This window comes from Panulirus ornatus, chromosome 5 (assembly GCF_036320965.1).
Source record: "Panulirus ornatus isolate Po-2019 chromosome 5, ASM3632096v1, whole genome shotgun sequence".
NCBI lineage: Eukaryota > Metazoa > Arthropoda > Malacostraca > Decapoda > Palinuridae > Panulirus > Panulirus ornatus.
Window position 1 is genome coordinate 22,332,503 of NC_092228.1, and position 21,902 is coordinate 22,354,404.

The following is a 21,902-nucleotide window of genomic DNA, read 5'->3' on the forward strand; positions in this document are numbered from 1 at the left end:
AATAAGATTTGTAGAGCTTCATTCCGTACCTGAATGCTAAATATCTCGGCCAGTTTATGTAACTGGCCAGGAGATGCCACTGAGAGGTCTTCAATATTGGCATTACACGAAGCTACAAATATAAACTGAATATCAGTGGTTGATCTACTCTGCGTAAGCAGGTTACACACGATCAGTATTACTGTCACTATCAATACGAACATTATTATGGTATTTTCAGTACTATGAACACACGTTCATTATTGAGCGTCAATATGACCGTCAGTAACCCCTTGTGTGAATATCGTGTGGCTGTTCTCAGTGATGAGGATGAGGATAAAGCTTGTATTGTAATTATTCTGGTAATTCTTCTTATAATGCAATAAATGGTTGCAATAAATCTCCTTCGTCTTGTTTCTTCAAATATACTGTCATTACGACCATGTTATGTTTCATGTGGCTGTGACAGTAACGATGGGATGGACAGTAAACAGCGAACAGACGATCAGTGATTGGTCATTCCACTGGCCCCGACCACACACTGACGCCTGGATTTCTAAATGTTTGAAGATCCATCAGTACGAATATACGGTATTGACAGTACATCAGTACGAAGCACACACCATCAGTAATACTGGCCGTGTGTGACCTGCTGTAGGTAAGGCTGCAGAATTTAAGACAAAATATGAATCTGGATAAAAAGTAAAAGTACACATTGTAATGTATTCCATGGGACCAACCATTACGATGAGCTGTTGTATCCATCCATTTCCCGTCTAATCTGGGAACACAAACTGCCGCTCTATGGACATATGGTAGTGTGACTACCAAAAGTTTGCCCTGCCCAGAGAACTGCCTCAGGAAGAGTAAGGAAAAGTACAGAGGTGCCAACAGAGTTAGTGCTCTAGGTACGATCACCTTATCAAGAGACGCACCGCACTGAGGGACATCAGGGTATACAAGAAGGTTCAACCTGTAAGTCTCCGTTGTGTCGTCATATGGAGCGAGGACTGCGATAGCATGACACGCTTTACGTTCTCTATTGGAATGATATCTATCGTTACAGTCAATCGGATATGTGTCTAAGGCAGTTATAAAGGATTCATAGATTGTACTTGGAGTCAAGATGGTAGTAAACACACTGTCTCAGAGCCCATGTTTAGTCAGACTATGTGATAGTGTATTAGAAAGATTTAGTTCCTTTCCCGATACGTGTCGCGTGTAGTAGCAATTCAGATACTTGTTCTTATATAAGATTATTCTGCTGTGTAAATCATCTTGTTCTGGTCTTGGCGGTGACCATAGAGGAAGAACTGGGAGGGGAAATGTGAACAATCTACCTTTGATTTGCGTGTATCTCTGGATGTTCCCTCACAATCCACGAGGAGAGATGAACTGCGATTTGATCAAGTGATAATTTCTGGTGTAACACGCTTTACATATCAGTGATTAACTATAAACCAGATGGAATCGCATACAGATATTCTGAACGATAAGATATTGATGGAGACTGATATTCTTTTTTCTCTTCTTTAGATATACAGTTAGTCTGAGAGACTTCTAATAACAAATCTTCATTTAATATTTTCTCTATACACTTTCTGAAAAAAATTTTCACAACAATTCTGCCGGTTTTCTGAAGCGACGAATTTGTTCAGACGGGCGACTGCATTTTTCATATCATTTCAACCAGTTGGTAAAAGACCAGCAAAGATGTGTGCAATATTTAATCTGTATCGGGTGATATTAACATACCTTTGAAAATGTATATTGGGAGATGTGTTATTCTCGCGTTTGCCTTCTTCAGGAGGATGACGGTGGTGGTGTGGACAACATGAGGAGCGAAGAGCTAGGCGAAGACAGCGTTGTTGCTCTCACCCTGGACAACATGCAAGGGCTCTTCTTAATCACTATCTTTGGCTGGTTCTTCGCCGCTCTGTTCTTCGTGCTGGAGAAAGCCGTTCTCTCTCATTAATTATGCGTGAGAAATGTCACCACCTAAGATGCAGCTCTCAGGATGTGTAGCTGTATAACAAAAAATATATTGTATGATCGTTGTCGAAACATAATTTCATATTCTACATTAACGTTTGTAAATGTAGTAAGTGTTGAACCACCGCCTCTGAAATTGTTAACCCATGAATTTCTTACGTGATGTGGAATTGCTTGTGCCTCGCAGTCATGTTACTGGAGTTAAAGTGACGTAAACTGACTCGCCGAGACTTACAAAAAGACCCAGTCTGCCACACGAATCGACTGTTCACTTGGTCCTGATTGGACAAGTCTAACTAGGTGGTATTACTAGTAAAGCAATATATATATTGTGGTTCCAACAATGTTGAATGGTTGCGAGGCGTGGGCTATGGATAGAGTTGTGCTTAAGAGGGTGCATGTGCTGGAAATGAGATGTTTGAGGACAATATGTGGTGTGAGGTGGTTTGATCGAGTAAGTAATAAAAGGGTAAGAGAGATGTGTGGTAATAAAAAGAGTGTGGTTGAGAGAGCAGAAGAGGGTGTCTTGAAATGGTTTGGTCACATGGAGAGAATGAGTGAGGAAAGATTGACCAAGAGGGTATATGTGTCAGAAGTGGAGAAACGCGTGCAAGGAATAGAGTGAATTGGAATGATGTAGTATACCGGGTCGACGTGCTGTCAATGGATTGAGCCAGGGCATGTGAAGCGTCTGGGGTAAACCATGGAAAGTTCTGTGGAGCCTGGATGTGGAAAGGGAGCTGTGGTTTCGGTGCTTTATTACATGACAGCTAGAGACTGAGTGTGAACGAATGGGTCCTTTGTTGTCATTTCTAGCGCTACCTCGCATACATGAAGGGGGAGGGGGATGTTATTTCATGTGTGGCGAGGTGGTGATGGGAATGAGTAAAGGCAGACAGTATGAATTATGTACATCCAGGCCCCACAAAACTTTCAATGGCATTCCCCAGACGCTTCACATGCCCTGGTTCAGGCCATTGACAGCACGTCGGCCCCGGTATACCACATCGTTCCAATTCACTCAATTCCTTGCACGCCTAACACCCTCCTGTATGTTCAGTTCGCGATAGCTCAAAATCTTTTTCACTCCATCTTTCCACCTCCAATTTGGTCTCCCACTTCTCTTCGTTCCCTCCACCTCTGACACATATACCATCTTTGTCAATCTTTCCTCACTCATTCTCTCCATGTGACCAAACCATTTCAATGCATCCTCTTTTGCTCTCTCAACTACACTCATTTCTTTTACCACACATCTCTCTTACCCTATCATTACTTACTCGATCAAACCACCTCACACCACATATTGTCCTCAAACATCTCATTTCCAACACATCCACCCTCCTCCGAACAATCCTATCTATTAGACCACGCCTCGCAACCATATAACATTATTGGAACCACTTTTCCTTCAAATATACCCATTTTTGCTCTCTGAGATAACGTTCTCGCCTTCCACACATTCTTCAACGCTTCCAGAAACTTCGCCCTCTCGCCGACCCTGTGACTCACTTCCGCTTCCATGGTTCCATCCGCTGCTAGATCCACTCCCAGATATCTAAAACACTTCACTTCCTACACTTTTTCTGCACTCGAAATTACATCCCAGTTAACTTGTCCGTCAATCATACTGAACCTATCAACCTTGCTCTTATTCACATTGACTCTCAGCTTTCTTGTGTCACACACTTTACCAAAGTCAATCACCAACTTCTGCAGTTTCTCAGCTAAATTAGCCACTAGAGCTGTATCATCAGCGAACAACAACTGACTCACTTCCCCAGCCCTCTCATTCACAACAGACTGCATACTTGCCCCTAATTTCAAAACTCTTGAATTCACCTCCCTAACAACCCCATCCATAAACAAATTAAACAGCCATGGAGACATCACGCATCTCTGCCGCAAACCGACATTCACTGGAAACTAATCACTTTCCTCTTTTTCTACTCATACACATGCCTTACATCCATGATAAAAACTTTTCACTGCTCTTAGCAACTTACCTCCCACAGCCATATACTTAGCACCTTCCATAAAGCATATCTATCAACTCTATCATATGCCTTCTCCAGATCCATAAATGCTACATAAGAATCCATCAGTTTTTCTAAGTATTTCTCACATACATTCTTCAAAGCAAACACCTGATCCATTCATCCTCTACCACTTCTGAAGCCACACTACTCGTCCCCAATCAGATGCTCTGTACATGCCTTCACCCTCTCAATCAATACCCTCCCATATAGTTTCCCAGGAATATTCAACAAACTTATACCTCTGTAATTTGAACACCCATCTTTTTCCCCTTTGCCTTTGTACAATGGCATAATCCTCAGGCACTTCACCATGAACCATACATACACTGAATATCCTTACCAACTAGTCAATAACACAGTCACCCCCTTTTTTTGATATATTCCACTGCAATACCATCTAAACCCGCAGCCTTGCCAGCTTTCATCTTCCGCAATGCTTTCACGACCTCTTCTCTGTTTACCAAACCATTCTCCCTGACCCTCTCACTTCGCAGACCATCTCGACCAAAACACCCTATATCCACCACTCTATCATCAAACACATTTAAAAACCTTTCAGAATACTCTCTCCATCTCCTTCTCACTTCTTACCTCTGACATGATTATAAATATCTTTAAGGTTTCTATTGTTTTCAGTAAGATAGCTTGATAATGAAGTTTTCTTTGACGTACAAGTCTCTTAGTTTCGCTACATAAAATTACGTAATTCATGTTGGTTATTGGTCTCTCTGAATTTCTTATGTGTTACTTTCTTATACAGCAATGAGTACTTTAAGTCATTACTCTACTATATCGTTTTGGGAAACGACTATCTAAAATGCATTGGCACATATGCTTTCTCCAGTGCTTTGAAAGTTTTACTGAAGCTTTCCCATGGTATGTCCATATCATTTTCATCCACGATAGCATCCTAGATCTATCTGTCAAGAGCAATGCGAAGATCCCAATTAACCAGTAAACAACACAATTACCTCCTTTTCTTAAGTAATTCAACTGCAAACATAATCATTCCAGATGCTTTGTCGCACTTTATCTTACGCAAAACAGTCACCGCCTATTGTCTTTTCACTAAACATTTAAACCATTTGCAAAGACGTTCACCTCACATAATTCCACGTTCGAAACATCCTAAATCTTCCATCCTATCATCCAATACATTCAACAAATCTTCAAAATACTCTCTGAATCTCCTCTCCAACTAATTTCTGCCTGTTGCCACTTTCTCATTTACCCGTCACCGATGGTCCAATTTGTTCTCTTGTTTTTGTCACACAATTAATTTCCTTCCAAGATACTTTCTTATTCTCCTTGAAGTTTGCTGATACTCGCTCATCCAAACTCTCATTTGTCCATTTTTTTCAGCCCATGCATCCTTCTCATTACCTCCTGCCGCTTTTCCTTGTGGATCTCCAAATCACATGCACTACTTCCCTGACGATAACGTCCATACACGTTTAACTTCGTGGTTTTTTTTTTTTTTTTGTAATAGTGACCTTATGTCATGTGCTAAACGCCCGATCAAAGACTATACCGGATAAATTGAGCATAATGAAAAAGAAGGTAAAGCTCATCAGGACTCAACAGATGTCTGTAGACCTGACTCTTAAAGGTAGAAAGCATGTCGGGGAAGGCAAAGGTAATTTCACAGCAAAGTTGTTTGAGAGAAGAAGGAATTATCACAGAAATCCGCAACACAAACTGTGGAAAGCAGCAACCATACTTGTGACTCGGGTACAAGCCTTGGGGTGCGGACGCATACACACAGCTAACGAGAACAGTATCATAGAATGACAATATCCTGTCTTAGAGAAGCAAACGTGAAGGGTCAAAATGTCATACATGCAGATATAACGAACATATATGAGACACAAGAAACCAGGAGGAAACGATACTACAGATAACCTAAGAAAGCGTTCTAATTTCAGATACGTGGACACGTAAACACCAGTAAATATTTACTATCAAAAGCTCCTACGAACAACCTACAGTATTTTAGCAGATTAAATAATGTACTCTTGCCTTTTCAAGTTTACGTCTACAGAATCCCAACTTCTCTCGTACTGAAATGAATTTTCTAAAGTCGTCTGCTTGATCTTCACAGTGGTATTTTGTTTTATGGATGACTAACTTTTCTGAGGATCACAAAGTTTTTATTCCTTTTCTGGGCTAAAATGGCAAAGTGATTGTAGCTTCTTGTCTCTTTAGAATAAACATCAAACTAGAGAAGGGAGAGGATTCCACACACTCGCTTTATGAGAAACGAAGGAAAAAAGGGTATTATACTGGTCAGTCCCCGTGTGGCTGGTTTCCACAAATAAACTTTGGGAAGCAGCAGCCGGTCTGAAACATTGGACGATGAACTGTTTACGAAAGATGAGATTAAAATGATATTGAACTGCATCTGAGATGCTAAACTAACTTTAGTGGAACATGATTCGAAATAGATCATCAGACACATTTTAAATTTTTAACAAGTCTTGCTCTATATCTTGTTTATCAGAACAAACTTGAGTAAAACATCTATTTACCTAGAGGAAGTACATAACAACATACGCTGAGAACTCGACCGTCGCTTCTGCACATAACTGTTCAATGTTCAATGTTGAACTTTTAATGGTAATCTGTTCACCATACGAAGTATTGTGTCCATTTATGTCTACACCTGACTTCACAAAACATACGTAATTCGGAATAGTTGAAGATATTTGTAAGTGCTTGGATTGCAGATAGGTCAAAGTGTTTTATGTGAGAGTCTGAGATGTAGTTATGGCCTGAAACAAAAGTGTTATTTATGGTTTTAATGGTATTGCTTATAATCAGTGAGACTGAGGAGTGGATAGGTATTTGTTTCTGGATAAATTTTGTGTAAGTTTTTTCATAAGTCTCCAGTTGAGGAAGTGAGGTTTGTATGTAGCTGATTTCTTAAGCAGTGTCTCATGAGTATGTTTGTGTTCATTAGGAAAAGTGGGATGTCACTGGAATGGGTCAGAAGTACGTCATGTGTGGGGCCTAGATTAGTAGCTGTGATCTTCTTTAATATGACGCTGGAGTTGGTTACTGTGCGTCTTGTGGTTCACGGTATAGAGGAAGGAGTATCAGTTTGTTGCTTGTCTTTCAGTTGTTCGGTTGTTTATGGTGTTGTTTAGAGTTTGAATTTGTTCTCTGATTTCTATTGATGATGAGTCGTTGTGTCTGACCTGGTTTCTTTGTTGTATGCGGTGTGTAACTTATGAGAAGACGTCTGAGTTGCATTTCTTTCTGTGACCTTGTGATCTGTGTTTTCTGCTGGCTTCGTTGAGAGATGTTGATGAAGTGTGATTTAGCGTGGTTCAGAGATGGGCAATCATCTATACTGAAGTTTTAGAGCTTTGTTTCCTCTGTGAAGGCTGGCTAATCTGCTTCCCTGTAGTTTGCAGTTTTCCCTCAGCTTCCTCAGGGTATAGTCGTCTCTGCTTTCTCCGTGGATTTTACTGTGGGACGGTTCATTATTAGCAGTTCCTGCTGTGTTATACTCGACACCGCGGAGGGTGATCGCTTCATGCGACTACCAGTACCCCTTAACTGTACTTAGTTAGCTCAGTACGGCTTTGTGGACGAAGAAAGAGACGACATTTGCTGTCCTGCCCTGCTGTACCGTGTGTAGAGGACGTGTCTCGGCAGGGGACCAGGCCTGCTGGCTGTCAGCTGTATCAATTGCACTTGACCCCGGGGTCAACCCGCACCTCCATCCCTCCACTCACATGTCAGTGGAGTTACTGTATATATCCCCGTGGGATGGCCAAGGCCTCACATGAGGATAGCTATCCACCTCTACCACAAAGATTACCAACCAGTGAACACGACAGAGACATCTCCCCAGAACTAGCAGAGGACTTGGCGAACCACCACCAGATTCCACCACCAAACCCTATGGTAGATGACGAGCTTTCCCCGCCACCAAGGTCACAAGAGCATCGGAAAAAATGAAACTGAGCTTCTCACCAGGCACAGGCACAGAGGCCAAGTATCAATGGTTGACACATGTGTGGCACGAGGACCCACACGCCAAACTTCACTACGCAAACAACGCTCAGAACTACGTCACGATGATAAATGGTCAACGATTGGTTGAAGAACTAACCAACAGCGTTACCGAAGGCATACAAATGAGGATACATCCAAAGTATACCTACCCTAGCATGAGTGCCATCATCATCCTGGGACTTGAAAACTACCAAGACCCAGCATTACTCCTCCAAAATGAAAATATCAAGAATGTTAAACGAATCAAAGATGTTGAAGTAGTCACAGCAGACTGGATTGGAAGTGGGCGCCCCACAGTCCCTGGCGCCTACCATTGTCTCAGGATGGATATCTATCTCCCTCCGAAACGGAAGTGCTTCAGATGCCAGAAATGGAATCGTGTGGCCAATGTCTGCAAATCTCACATTTCTTGATGTGGCATATGTGCAGGGAAACATGCCACACAAATATGCAACAAAATCTTGACAATGGGGAGACCGTTGAAGAAAAATGCATAAACTATAAGCAGTCTGGAGCTAGGGCATGGCATCGGGGCTACCCTGAGAGGCCACCTCCACCCCAGAGACCTGATGAGCAACCACACAAAACACCCGCCTCTCCATCTCCTTTCACCACGTTCGGCGTTTGCACAGCTCCCAGAGTTCAGCCCTCACAAAACATGGTATCTCCAGGCAGGCCATGGAACAGGGTAGTTTCCCCGAAGACACAAGAGCCATTCGTCATGCCTAGTAATGGATTGTTGACAACTGTGATCTAGGAAATAATGAAGTGATTATTGAAATCCAAAGCAGTATCAAAAAAAATCCAAAAGCAGAGTGAAGAAATACTGAAAGCTATGGAAGTTTAACCCATTTCTGTGGATGTGCTTCATGAGAAAAAACAAATGCAAAGTGATAAACTTAATGCCCACCAACAAGAAACAGACACAGCTGTGCATCATGATAGGTGGGGAAGCATGCATAAATCTATCGATGTGGCATATGAGAAAATTCATCGTTGAATGAAAAAGTTGATGCAAACCAACATGTAATTTGGAACACCAGAACATGGTGGTGACGCTAGTGTGTTCAAACTATTGATGTACTTTGTGAACAAGTACATGAGCTAAGTGTGAAGGTTACAAAGCAGGAAATACATATAATACTCTTAAAACATGAAAAGGCAAACAACGACGATAGCTTGATGAATGAAGCAGGAGTTGATAAGCTATTAAAGAAAACAGTTCCCAAACTCCTTCATGATAAAGGAATAAGAGATCTATCAAGTCATTCTGCAGTTCCTGAAAATATAACCAACGTTGTGCTAAATTGGCACAAAGAAATATATGAAAAAGTTGACATCATATAGGAGATCCATGCAACTTTTAAGGAAAATGGGAAACAGGAACATTGATCAACGATACAGTGACATCACGATACCCATTTGGAACATTGTTGCCTCTGTGAAGAGATATTCTGACCTCCATCACAAGGTTGTTATCGAGGACATTGACGTCATATGTCTGCTAGTGTCGAACGCTTCCTGGTAAACCACTACGTAAATTACCCGATTACAAATACTATTATCCTAGATCTACCAACACTTTTCTAATATATGTAAAACAAACACTACCTCATGGACCAATATCCTCCCAAAAGCCCGATGGATTCCAATACCACGGTATCAAGGTACACGTTGGCAATTCTACACTCAGTGTAGCCTATGCACCTGCTAACCTACTCCACCACACAGATTGATCTAATTTTCTTCATACTGAACCTACTGTCGTAATTGGAGACCTTAACGCTCGACTCAAGAATCTAGATGACCTCTTCACTAACACTAATGACAAGTTTAATCTCACTCCTGGATGCATATGATGATGTTCAAACCATCAGTCAGAATCAACCAAGACACATATACGGAGGAATCCTTGGCATGTGTATAGGCTTTAACTTGTCATACACAACTCACAGTTCTGATATTGTTGATGATCTTATGTCTGACCACTCGCCGATAATGGTTATATTACATATAGCTAATGTCAACTTACCTGGTGTTTGACTGAAAAGAAAAAGATTAACATTGAAACAAGAACAGCAAAATAGGTTCACAGATTATATCTCTGACTGGTACAAAGATTATGAACCAACAAATGTACAAAGTTTTAATTCAGTCTTGAAACTTCTATAAACAACTTCTTTGCGCAAAGTGAACCAGCTTTAGAAGGCAGAAATAATGCACCTGATTATAGGCCACATCAGCACTATAATGATCCCGAGCTGAAACAACTCAAATCTATAGCTAAGCAAATAGGTACAGGTTATAGACAACTTCAAACACCCAAAATGCTAAAACTATCTCAAGCATTTCTTTGCAGCAGCGAGGGAACGAATACCTGAATTTAGAGAGAATGACTGGGAACAGTTTGTCAGTGGACTAAATCAACACTCCTTTAAGCCAAACCTGGAAGGGCATAAACAGAATTATTGGAAAGAAAAATAAACAAGGGTCTCATCCCAACCCGCTGCAGAAGGCTAACGAATTAATCACGAAATGGGCTCATACTTCTAGCTATAACATGCTCTCACCTGAGACTAGGGATGCTTTGTACGACAAATCCAAAGAAAGAAAAGATCTTACCCAGTTCAAGATAAACAAGCAACACGATGACTGTGATGTGCCATTCACTGAGTTTGAACTTGATGCAGCTCTAACCAGGGGCAGGAGGACTGTACCTGGGGAGTATAGTATCACTTACGACATCATTAGACTGCTAAAATGTGTACCTGGTGATCCACTATTAAAGCTGTATGATATGAGTTATGCCACGGTACATCTACCCTCCTTATGGACCAACAGCCTAGTTGTATCAATACCTAAACACAATCAACCTGATGAATTTCGCCCCATCTCCCTGATGTGTTGTTTTGCAAAACTTTTGAGAGGATGGTGCTTAACAGACTACTACACAGAATCAAAGAACATACGTCACCAAATATTAATGGTTTCACACACGGCAAAAGTGTACACAACTGTATTACTACTTTCCTAACAGTTCATGGGGACAGAAGGCACAAGTACACCACTTTCCTTGACCTAAAAGCTGCATTTGATATTGTCAATATGCAAGTTATCTTGTATGAGCTGGCAAAAATGGATATAAGTGGCCGGCTACCTCTCTAACAGAAAGTCGGTTGTGTTGTTTCAAGGCTACAAAAGTTAAGTTAAAGATATGCTACTTGACACCCTTCAAGGTGGAGTACTTAGCGCCACATTGTTCAATGTACTAATTAATGCATTACTGAAATCGATTCCACAGTGTCCCAGAAATATCACTATTAGTTATGCTGATGACATTCTTGTAAATACCAAAACATATCGTGAAATGCAAACTCTTCTTAACTGCATACATATAGCCTGTGAAAGCCTTGGCTTCATCATATCTCCAGATAAAACTAATGTCTTCAGTAAACGAATTAGTAGCCATAGGAGAGGACCATCTAAGTTGACAATTGTTGGAAACCCGATTGACTATGTCTCCTCCTTGAAATATCTTGGTGTCTCCTTCCCATGTGCTGCAGCTAGTGTGCAAAAACTAAATCGACAATGCACAGATAGACTCAGAGCTCTTAAAGCTGTTGCAGGATACATTCCTAGTTATCGTGCAAATATCAGAATTGTAAGAACGATGTACTTAGCATATACTAGGTTTCTAATAGATTTTCACCACCAGTTTTGATCCTACATAACAGCAAAGGTATCAGTAGACTTGAGAAAATGTAAAATGAGGCCTTAAGAATCATACTTGGTTGCCCAAGGTCCATTAAAGTACTCAACATGCAGAAAGAACTTGATATTCCCAGCACTGAAAACAGAATACTTGATATCAATCTTATGATAGGACCGAAATTTCTGCGTAGTGATCCACATAGTGTTGTCTATAAAGAATTGTTCAACCATATATGCCATGGCACAAGTGAATCTAAATGTATCCAAATAACAGCCAACCACATGACAATGTTTAGTGTACATAATTTGTGTAAGATTAGGAAGCAGCATTATTTCCTACACTCACTTATCCACCGAAGATACTAATTACTTATTATCTTTATCTTCAACACTTAGCTAAGACCAATGCTCATGCACATATACAGAAACTCCAGACTGACAATAACACTGCCCAGTGCATCTATACTGACGGTTCTCATGCCTTTGTCTCTGGGAGAGCAGACAGTGCTACCATTGTGATCAAACCCAATGGTAATAGATTAGACAAAAATGTTAGAATAAACAACTGAGCATCTACCCTACGAAGTGAATTGTTTGCCATACTTATCACTCTTGAGCAAGTAGAAATCACTGCCACAGAAAGCTTAATTATCTCTAACTCTTAATCTTCACTACTTGCCCTTAACACCCTGAGATCATAACTTAACATGGCCTATGAAGCCAGACACAAATACTCAGGCATTACTGCTTAAGGGATTCAGATCAAATTGTTATAGATTTCCTCTCATACAGGTCTCCGTGAGCATGACAAATCTGAGGCTTTAGCCAAATTATCACTTAGTAAAGGTGATGCTGAAAACAACGTTGGGTTGTCAATCAAAACTTTCAAAACTGCATTTAGAAAAGAACTAATCGACCTTTTTGAAGCACGAGGGCAAGTTCAGATAAGCATAAGTAGACACGTTTTCCATCACAATGAAATGTGTAAAGTAAAACATGTATATGGAGAAAGTGATGAGATCAACAGATTACATGATGCTGAAACTGCTAGATTAAGGCTAGGCTATTGGTACTATCGGCGCTTTGGCCTAACTGGAGATGTTAACTCTTTGAATTGTAAAGTTTGTAGTCAAAGATTAGGACACAGACTAGAACACTATGTCTTAGAATGTGAGAAAATAGAGCCTTTTACGGATAAATCTGAACAAAATCTGCAAGAAATGTCACATCTTATTTTAAATAACAAGATACCTGAAATCTTAAGTTTGTATCCACTTTTTGCATCCAGTCAGTAAAACTTACCGTATGAAAGTATGTAATGTATGTACTGAACTATGAATTGTAGCACGTAATGTCAACCCACTGGGGTCTGATTGAGACCCTTTGAAACCCCTGTAATCCTTTTGCGCTACCGCTCACAGGATGAGTATGGCGTACACAATAAATTTGCCGGGGACACCGGCACCAATTAATCCCGTAGTTTATGTAAGTCTTTATGATGGTCGTAATGATTAGGTTGATAAAGGAGATAGTTATCAGGATAGACAGCTGGTCAAACGGCTGTTCGCTTGGCGTGCTCCAGGTGTATGGTTGATAAGTAGAAGGTAATGTCTTGCGAAGTCGCCTGCTGGAGGTGGTGGGTTGGATGTCTGGTTGGGCGGTTTTGAGGATATTAAGAGGATACAGTTGGTTTATGAGCAATTCACATTGGGGGGTGGGGGGGATCTTGGGTCTGTGTTGAGCCAATTGGGATGGTGAGCACGAAATATCCACAGAGATAAATGATGGGTATGCTGATTAGGTTCTGCATTTGGGCAGTATATCTGGAGGGACATGTGGAGGGGGACATGTAGGTGGTGATTATGTTGCAGTTAGTACTATATGGATTGTATTTCTAAGGTATTGTGACTGTCTGTAGTGTCAGTGGTGTTGGAGAAATGGTATGGTTTAATTGGCAAGTGTTGCGAGTCCTCCTCCTTATCTTGGAAGTCTATCTCCTACGATTGTTCAGTTGTAGACACATGAGAGCTTGGGAGGTTTACATTCAAGTCTAGTTTCTTGGATGAGATGTTTCGTGGATGTCGTTTTCTCTGGGCTGGTCGAGTGTATGTTTTCCTCATGCTATTAGCGTTGAGTTGCAGGATGTTTAGTTTGTTGTTTGGGTTCTGTGGAGTAATAAGATTTCCCGGAGACAAGTTAGTAAAGCCTTTTGTGGTATCGTGGCTTTTGGTAATGGACATCTGGAACTGTGGGGAGAGTTATAGTGGTGGTCCAGGGTTAGGGTTGATTTCACCGACTTGCAGTAGTCGCTGGGAGGTGATGACCAGGCCATTATGTCCCACTTGTGAGGAAATGTATGTAAATGTGTAAGATGGTTGGATACGACCCATAGTTCGGGAAAACGGCCAAGGACAGCCTAAGGCTGCACTCCGCGCAGGAGCAGGAAAAGTGTATTTCCTTCGGGGAAGGAAGACCAGTCGTGAGCGAGGTCCCTCGGTGATTGGAACATGTTAGGCATGTGCATCCTGTGATCGCCATGACAGAGTAGACAGTGACCTCTCCGTTAAGGGGAAAGTAAGGGGCACCTTGTAGTTAAGGAGTGGATGTTAGCCTGGGTAGCGAGATGCGTGTTCAACTGCTCTTCTTACATTATTTTGTCTTGATGTTTCATAATGACTGGTTGATGATAGGAAGTGCAATGCGGGTGCAATGTGATTCGATTGTTAAGGTCTACAGGGTGTTCGTTACCTTGCCCATGTTTACCAAATAGCATTATTGTGGTCACCTTTGCGTTCTGAATGACTGTGTCAATAGCATCTCTCAGTTTCTGTTTTACCTGTCTGGCCAATAAGTGCTTACATGCTTTACATTCAGCAGCGAAAGCATACCCAATTTTCTGATAATTTAGCTTACTCTTAATCAAAGTCTTACTGATAGTATTGTTATACTGGAAAGCAGCTTGAGAACACTGCTTTTAGTATTTGTATGACATTTGCTAAGTTAGCAGAATAAGGCAACACAAAACATTTACATCTATCATCCTTTTTCACATTTTCGTTACCAGTTATGTAAAATGTTTTCCTGGATTTCTAATAAGCCTTGTTCACAAACCAATTGGTTTAACATACTTGCTTAAAGGTGCGTCTTGTAAGTTTAAGTTCATCTTGTAGACTTGGGGAATCATATATGCGTGAAGATTTGAAAAACATAGCCATAACCACAGATATTTTTACAGAATAATCATGTACTGAAAAATGAATATAGCTCAGCGTTGATTGGCTTCCTGTAGATCTTGAAAGATGAGTGACCTTTTTCTCTAGTTATGATCACATCAAGAAATGGCGATTTGTGTTATTCTTCCCGTACAATCTTGACTTGAATGGTGGGGTGGATGTTATTCAGTTCATTAAAGAAACATCATAATCTTGGGAGGATGGCTATAAGGAACACATATTATCAATGTATCAAGCCAAAGTCTCGGATGGTTACTGATAGAAGTTAGAATCTCGGTCTCAAAGAATTCTAAGAACAAATTACAGAGAATAGAACAAAAGGGATTTCCCATGACTGGACCAAATTTATTTCTATAAAGATTACCCTCAGCATCTTGGAAACATAGAGTTCTGTTAAGTAAATGAAAGTGTTTATGGGCAGGGGTGAGTTAAGACTAAGATCAGGTAATTTCCTCCTCAAGGAAGTGATGGTTTCTTCAGTGGGAACTTAGGTGAATATATATATAACACAAAGTTCTATTAAGTCATTGAAAGTGTTTATGGGCAGGGGTGAGTTAAGACTAAGATCAGGTAATTTCCTCCTCAAGGAAGTGATGGTTTCTTTAGTGGGAACTTAGGTGAGTATATATACCATAACTCCCCTTACCTTATCCTCGTACCTAGATGGTAGCGCATATTCTCTCTATGGTTTCTGCATCTCTCACGAACACCGGGTGGGACCACAGGTCATACGGTATAGTGATACTGTGTGTGTCTTTACTGTAGGGAGTGTCTTCCTTGTGGTAGTTTTATCATGGGCATCATGGGTAGTGAGATGTGTTGAATCGATTTGTGTAATGTTGTTGGGGTTCAGTGTGTCCAGGGCACAGACGAGAAAGTGTAACGTGTCATGAGAGTGTAGTGTTAGGTGGATGTATGTCTGACTGGGTGGTGCTTAAGAGTCATTTGTGAGGGCCGTTGTTTCTTGCTTGTCGGGTCATTTAGGTATGTACATGTTTTGTCAGTGTTATGCTTGTTGGGTAGGTGGGTGGGGGGATCTGTGATTATAGGTAGTTGAGGTGTTAAGTGAGGGTGAACGTTTTATTTCTACGTAGAAGTTGGTATATAGTTATAGAGTGGTTGGCATGGAATGGGTCTAAATGCTGTTGCAAAGACCTGAGTGCCAAGCTTGTTGAGGTACGAGGATAGCTGTTTCTTTGAGTTCATTGTTTGTGTTTCGAGGAGATTTCGTTTGTTCGTTGTTTATTTGTTGATATTTCTGGGGTGGATGGTGAATATCGTTTGTGTGTGTCGTACGTGATGCCTAGAACGGCCAGATTTTTATTGAGTGGGAGCGATTGACCATTTACGGTGATGAAATGGTGCAGATTTTACTTGTGTGTGTCCGGTACTACACATGGACAGAAGAAAAGTCCCATGATGTCTGTCTCAATCATTTCATCCGCTCCGCTTTAAACTACACCTCACCTGTAAGATCATACGATAAAAGTCACTTGTAAAACATGTGTTTCATTTGTGAAACTTTTTCATACATAAGGAGCCGATGATATTTGACACCAATGTTAACATTAAGGGGGACCTTTTGATAGGTGGGAGGTGGTAGTAAATACTTTGCTTGGCAACGTTTTGTGTAGTACTTATCGTGGCGCGGGAGAGGCAGCAGGTGGTCCAGCTCAACACCTCGACTGGCGGTGGATGCAACCACAACTCGCTTACACGGACGCCTCCATCTCTCACTACTGCTGCAGGTAAGTATCATTAAGACCATGAGGACATCTGGCTCGTGCTAAGATAGGTAAAGTACACTTGGTCTTGAAACTTTGTCACAGGAATTATGCAAATTACACACACACATACACACACACACACACACACACACACACACACACACACACACACACACATATATATATATATATATATATATATATATATTGGGAGGTAAGTTTGAATGGAGAAAAGCTGGAGGAAGTGAAGTGTTTTAGATATCTGGGAGTGGATCTGGCAGCGGATGGAACCATGGAAGCGGAAGTGAATCATAGGGTGGGGGAGGGGGCGAAAATTCTGGGAGCCTTGAAGAATGTTTGGAAGTCGAGAACATTATCTCGGAAAGCAAAAATGGGTATGTTTGAAGGTTCCAACAATGTTGTATGGTTGCGAGGCGTGGGCTATGGATAGAGTTGTGCGCAGGAGGGTGGATGTGCTGGAAATGAGATGTTTGAGGACAATATGTGGTGTGAGGTGGTTTGATCGAGTAAGTAATGTAAGGGTGAGAGAGATGTGTGGAAATAAAAGAGTGTGGTTGAGAGAGCAGAAGAGGGTGTTTTGAAATGGTTTGGGCACATGGAGAGAATGAGTGGGGAAAGATTAATCAAGAGGATATATGTGTCAAAGGTGGAGGGAACGAGGAGGAGTGGGAGACCAAATTGGAGGTGGAAAGATGGAGTGAAGAAGATTTTGAGTGATCGGGGCCTGAACATGCAGGAGGGTGAAAGGCGTGCAAGGAATATAGTGAATTGGAACGATGTGGTATACCGGGGTCGACGTGCTGTCAATGGATTGAACCAGGGCATGTGAAGCGTCTGGGATAAACCATGCAAAGTGTGTGGGGCCTGGATGTGGAAAGAGAGCTGTGGTTTCGGTGCATTATTACATGACAGCTAGAGAATGAGTGTGAACGAACGGAGCCTTTGGTGATTTCCTAGCGCTACCTCGCACACATGAGAGGGGAGGGGGTTGTTATTCCATGTGTGGCGAGGTGGCGATGGGAACAAATAAAGGCAGACAGTATGAATTATGTACATGTGTATATATGTATATGTCTGTGTGTGTATATATATATATGTGTACATTGAGATGTATAGGTATGTATATTGTGCGTGTGTGGACATGTATGTATATACATTTGTATGTGGGCGGGTTGGGCCATTCTTTCGTCTGTTTCCTTGCGCTACCTCGCTAACGCGGGAAACAGCGATAAAGCAAAATAAAAAATAAATATATATATATATATATATATATATATATATATATATATATATATATATATATATATATATATATATATATATATATATATATATATATATATATATATATATTTCTTTTCTTTCTTTTAAACTATTCGCCATTTCCCGCGTTAGCGAGGTAGCGTTAAGATCAGAGGACTGGGCCTTTTTTAGAATATTCTCACCTGGCCCCCTCTGTTCCTTCTTTTGGAAAATTAAAAAAAAAAGAGAGGGGAGGATTTCCAGCCCCCCGCTCCCTCCCCTTTTAGTCGCCTTCTACGACACGCAGGGAATACGAGGGAACTATTCTTAATCCCGTATCCCCAGGGATAATATATATATATATATATATATATATATATATATATATATATATATATATATATATATATATATATATATATATATATATATATATATATATATATATACATATATATATATATATATATATATATATATATATATATATATATATATATATATATATATATATATATATATATATATATATATATATATATATATATATATATATATATATATATATGCATATATATATATATATATATATATATATATATATATATATATATATATATATATATATATATATAAATATATATATATATATACAAATCCATTTGCTTTTCTAAGTATTTCTCACATACATTCTTCAAAGTAAACACCTGATCCACACATCCTCTACCACTTCTGAAACCACACTGCTCTTCCCCAATCTGATGCTCTGTACATGCCTTCACCCTCTCAATCAATACCCTCCCATATAATTTACCAGGAATACTCAACAAACTTTTTTTTTTTTTTTATTATACTTTGTCGCTGTCTCCCGCGTTTGCGAGGTAGCGCAAGGAAACAGAAGAAAGAAATGGCCCAACCCCCCCCCCCCATACACATGTATATACATACGTCCACACACGCAAATATACATACCTACACAGCTTTCCATGGTTTACCCCAGACGCTTCACATGCCCTGCTTCACTCCACTGACAGCACGTCAACCCCGGTATACCACATCGCTCCAATTCACTCTATTCCTTGCCATCCTTTCACCCTCCTGCATGTTCAGGCCCCGATCACACAAAATCTTTTTCACTCCATCTTTCCACCTCCAATTTGGTCTTCCTCTTCTCTTTGTTCCCTCCACCTCCGACACATATATCCTATTGGTCAATCTTTCCTCACTCATCCTCTCCATGTGCCCAAACCACTTCAAAACACCCTCTTCTGCTCTCTCAACCACGCTCTTTTTATTTCCACACATCTCTCTTACCCTTACGTTACTCACTCGATCAAACCACCTCACACCACACATTGTCCTCAAACATCTCATTTCCAGCACATCCATCCTCCTGCGCACAACTCTATCCATAGCCCACGCCTCGCAATCATACAACATTGTTGGAACCACTATTCCTTCAAACATACCCATTTTTGCTTTCCGAGATAATGTTCTCGACTTCCACACATTCTTCAAGGCCCCCAGGATTTTCGCCCCCTCCCCCACCCTATGATCCACTTCCGCTTCCATGGTTCCATCCGCTGCCAGATCCACTCCCAGATATCTAAAACACTTCACTTCCTCCAGTTTTTCTCCATTCAAACTCACCTCCCAATTGACTTGACCCTCAACCCTACTGTACCTAATAACCTTGCTCTTATTCATATTTACTCTTAACTTTCTTCTTCCACACACTTTTCCAAACTCAGTCACCAGCTTCTGCAGTTTCTCACATGAATCAGCCACCAGCGCTGTATCATCAGCGAACAACAACTGACTCACTTCCCAAGCTCTCTCATCCCCAACAGACTTCATACTTGCCCCTCTTTCCAAAACTCTTGCATTTACCTCCCTAACAACCCCATCCATAAACAAATTAAACAACCATGGAGACATCACACACCCCTGCCGCAAACCTATAGTCACTGAATACCAATCACTTTCCTCTCTTCCTACACGTACACATGCCTTACATCCTCGATAAAAACTTTTCACTGCTTCTAACAACTTGCCTCCCACACCATATATTCTTAATACCTTCCACAGAGCATCTCTATCAACTTTATCATATGCCTTCTCCAGATCCATAAATGCTACATACAAATCCATTTGCTTTTCTAAGTATTTCTCACATACATTCTTCAAAGCAAACACCATATCCACAAATCCTCTACCACTTTTGAAACCACACTGCTCTTCCCCAATCTGATGCTCTGTACATGCCTTCACCCTCTCAATCAATACCCTCCCATATAATTTACCAGGAATACTCAACAAACTTATACTTCTGTAATTTGAGCTCTCACTCTTATCCTCTTTGCCTTTGTACAATGGCACTATGCACGCATTCCGCCAATCCTCAGGCACCTCACCATGAGTCATACATACATTAAATAACCTTACCAACCAGTCAACAATACAGTCACCCCCTTTTTTAATAAATTCCACTGCAATACCATCCAAACCTGCTGCCTTGCCGGCTTTCATCTTCAGCAAAGCTTTCACTACCTCTTCTCTGTTTACCAAATCATTTCCCCTAACCCTCTCACTTTGCACACCACCTCGACCAAAACACCCTATATCTGCCACTCTATCATCAAACACATTCAACAAACCTTCAAAATACTCACTCCATCTCTTTCTCACATCACCACTACTTGTTATCACCTCCCCACTTGCGCCCTTCACCGAAGTTCCCATTTGCTCCCTTGTCTTACGCACTTTATTTACCTCCTTCCAGAACATCTTTTTATTCTCCCTAAAATTTAATGATACTCTCTCACCCCAACTCTCATTTGCCCTTTTTTTCACCTCTTGCACCTTTCTCTTGACCTCCTGTCTCTTTCTTTTATACATCTCCCACTCAATTGCATTTTTTCCCTGCAAAAATCGTCCAAATGCCTCTCTCTTCTCTTTCACTAATACTCTTACTTCTTCATCCCACCAATCACTACCCTTTCTAATCAACCCACCTCCCACTCTTCTCATGCCACAAGCATCTTTTGCGCAATCCATCACTGATTCCCTAAATACATCCCATTCCTCCCCCACTCCCCTTACTTCCATTGTTCTCACCTTTTTCCATTCAGTACTCAGTCTCTCCTGGTACTTCCTCACACAGGTCTCCTTCTCAAGCTCACTTCCTCTCACCACCCTCTTCACCCCAACATTCACTCTTCTTTTCTGAAAACCCATACAAATCTTCACCTTAGCCTCCACAAGATAATGATCAGACATCCCTCCAGTTGCACCTCTCAGCACATTAACATCCAAAAGTCTCTCTTTCGCACGCCTGTCAATTAACACGTAATCCAATAACGCTCTCTGGCCATCTCTCCTACTTACATAAGTATACTTATGTATATCTCGCTTTTTAAACCAGGTATTCCCAATCATCAGTCCTTTTTCAGCACATAAATCTACAAGCTCTTCACCATTTCCATTTACAACACTGAACACCCCATGTATACCAATTATTCCCTCAACTGCCACATTACTCACCTTTGCATTCAAATCACCCATCACTATGACCCGGTCTCGTGCATCAAAACCACTAACACGCTCATTCAGCTGCTCCCAAAACACTTGCCTCTCATGATCTTTCTTCTCATGCCCAGGTGCATATGCACCAATAATCACCCACCTCTCTCCATCAACTTTCAGTTTTACCCATATTAATCGAGAATTTACTTTCTTACACTCTATCACATACTCCCACAACTCCTGTTTCAGGAGTATTGCTACTCCTTCCCTTGCTCTTGTCCTCTCACTAACCCCTGACTTTACTCCCCAGACATTCCCAAACCACTCTTCCCCTTTACCCTTGAGCTTCGTTTCACTCAGAGCCAAAACATCCAGGTTCCTTTCCTCAAACATACTACCTATCTCTCCTT

The 21,902-nt window shown here is 40.9% G+C and overlaps 2 protein-coding genes across 2 annotated transcripts in view; both read left to right on the top strand.

Annotated features, from left to right (window-relative positions):
* LOC139746760 (ionotropic receptor 21a-like) overlaps nt 1-2,080 on the top strand; it is a 22,601-nt gene extending 20,521 nt beyond the window's left edge. Inside the window, exon 6 of the mRNA XM_071658266.1 lies at nt 1,787-2,080. Within this exon, the coding sequence (XP_071514367.1) occupies nt 1,787-1,954 (168 nt within the window). The 3' untranslated portion in view covers nt 1,955-2,080. The remainder of the gene's footprint in view (nt 1-1,786) is intronic.
* Nucleotides 2,081-16,626: 14,546 nt separating this feature from the next.
* LOC139748781 (uncharacterized) overlaps nt 16,627-21,902 on the top strand; it is a 45,782-nt gene continuing 40,506 nt past the window's right edge. The window contains exon 1 of the mRNA XM_071662216.1: nt 16,627-16,725. The gene's annotated coding sequence lies outside the window, so the exon portion shown is untranslated. The remainder of the gene's footprint in view (nt 16,726-21,902) is intronic.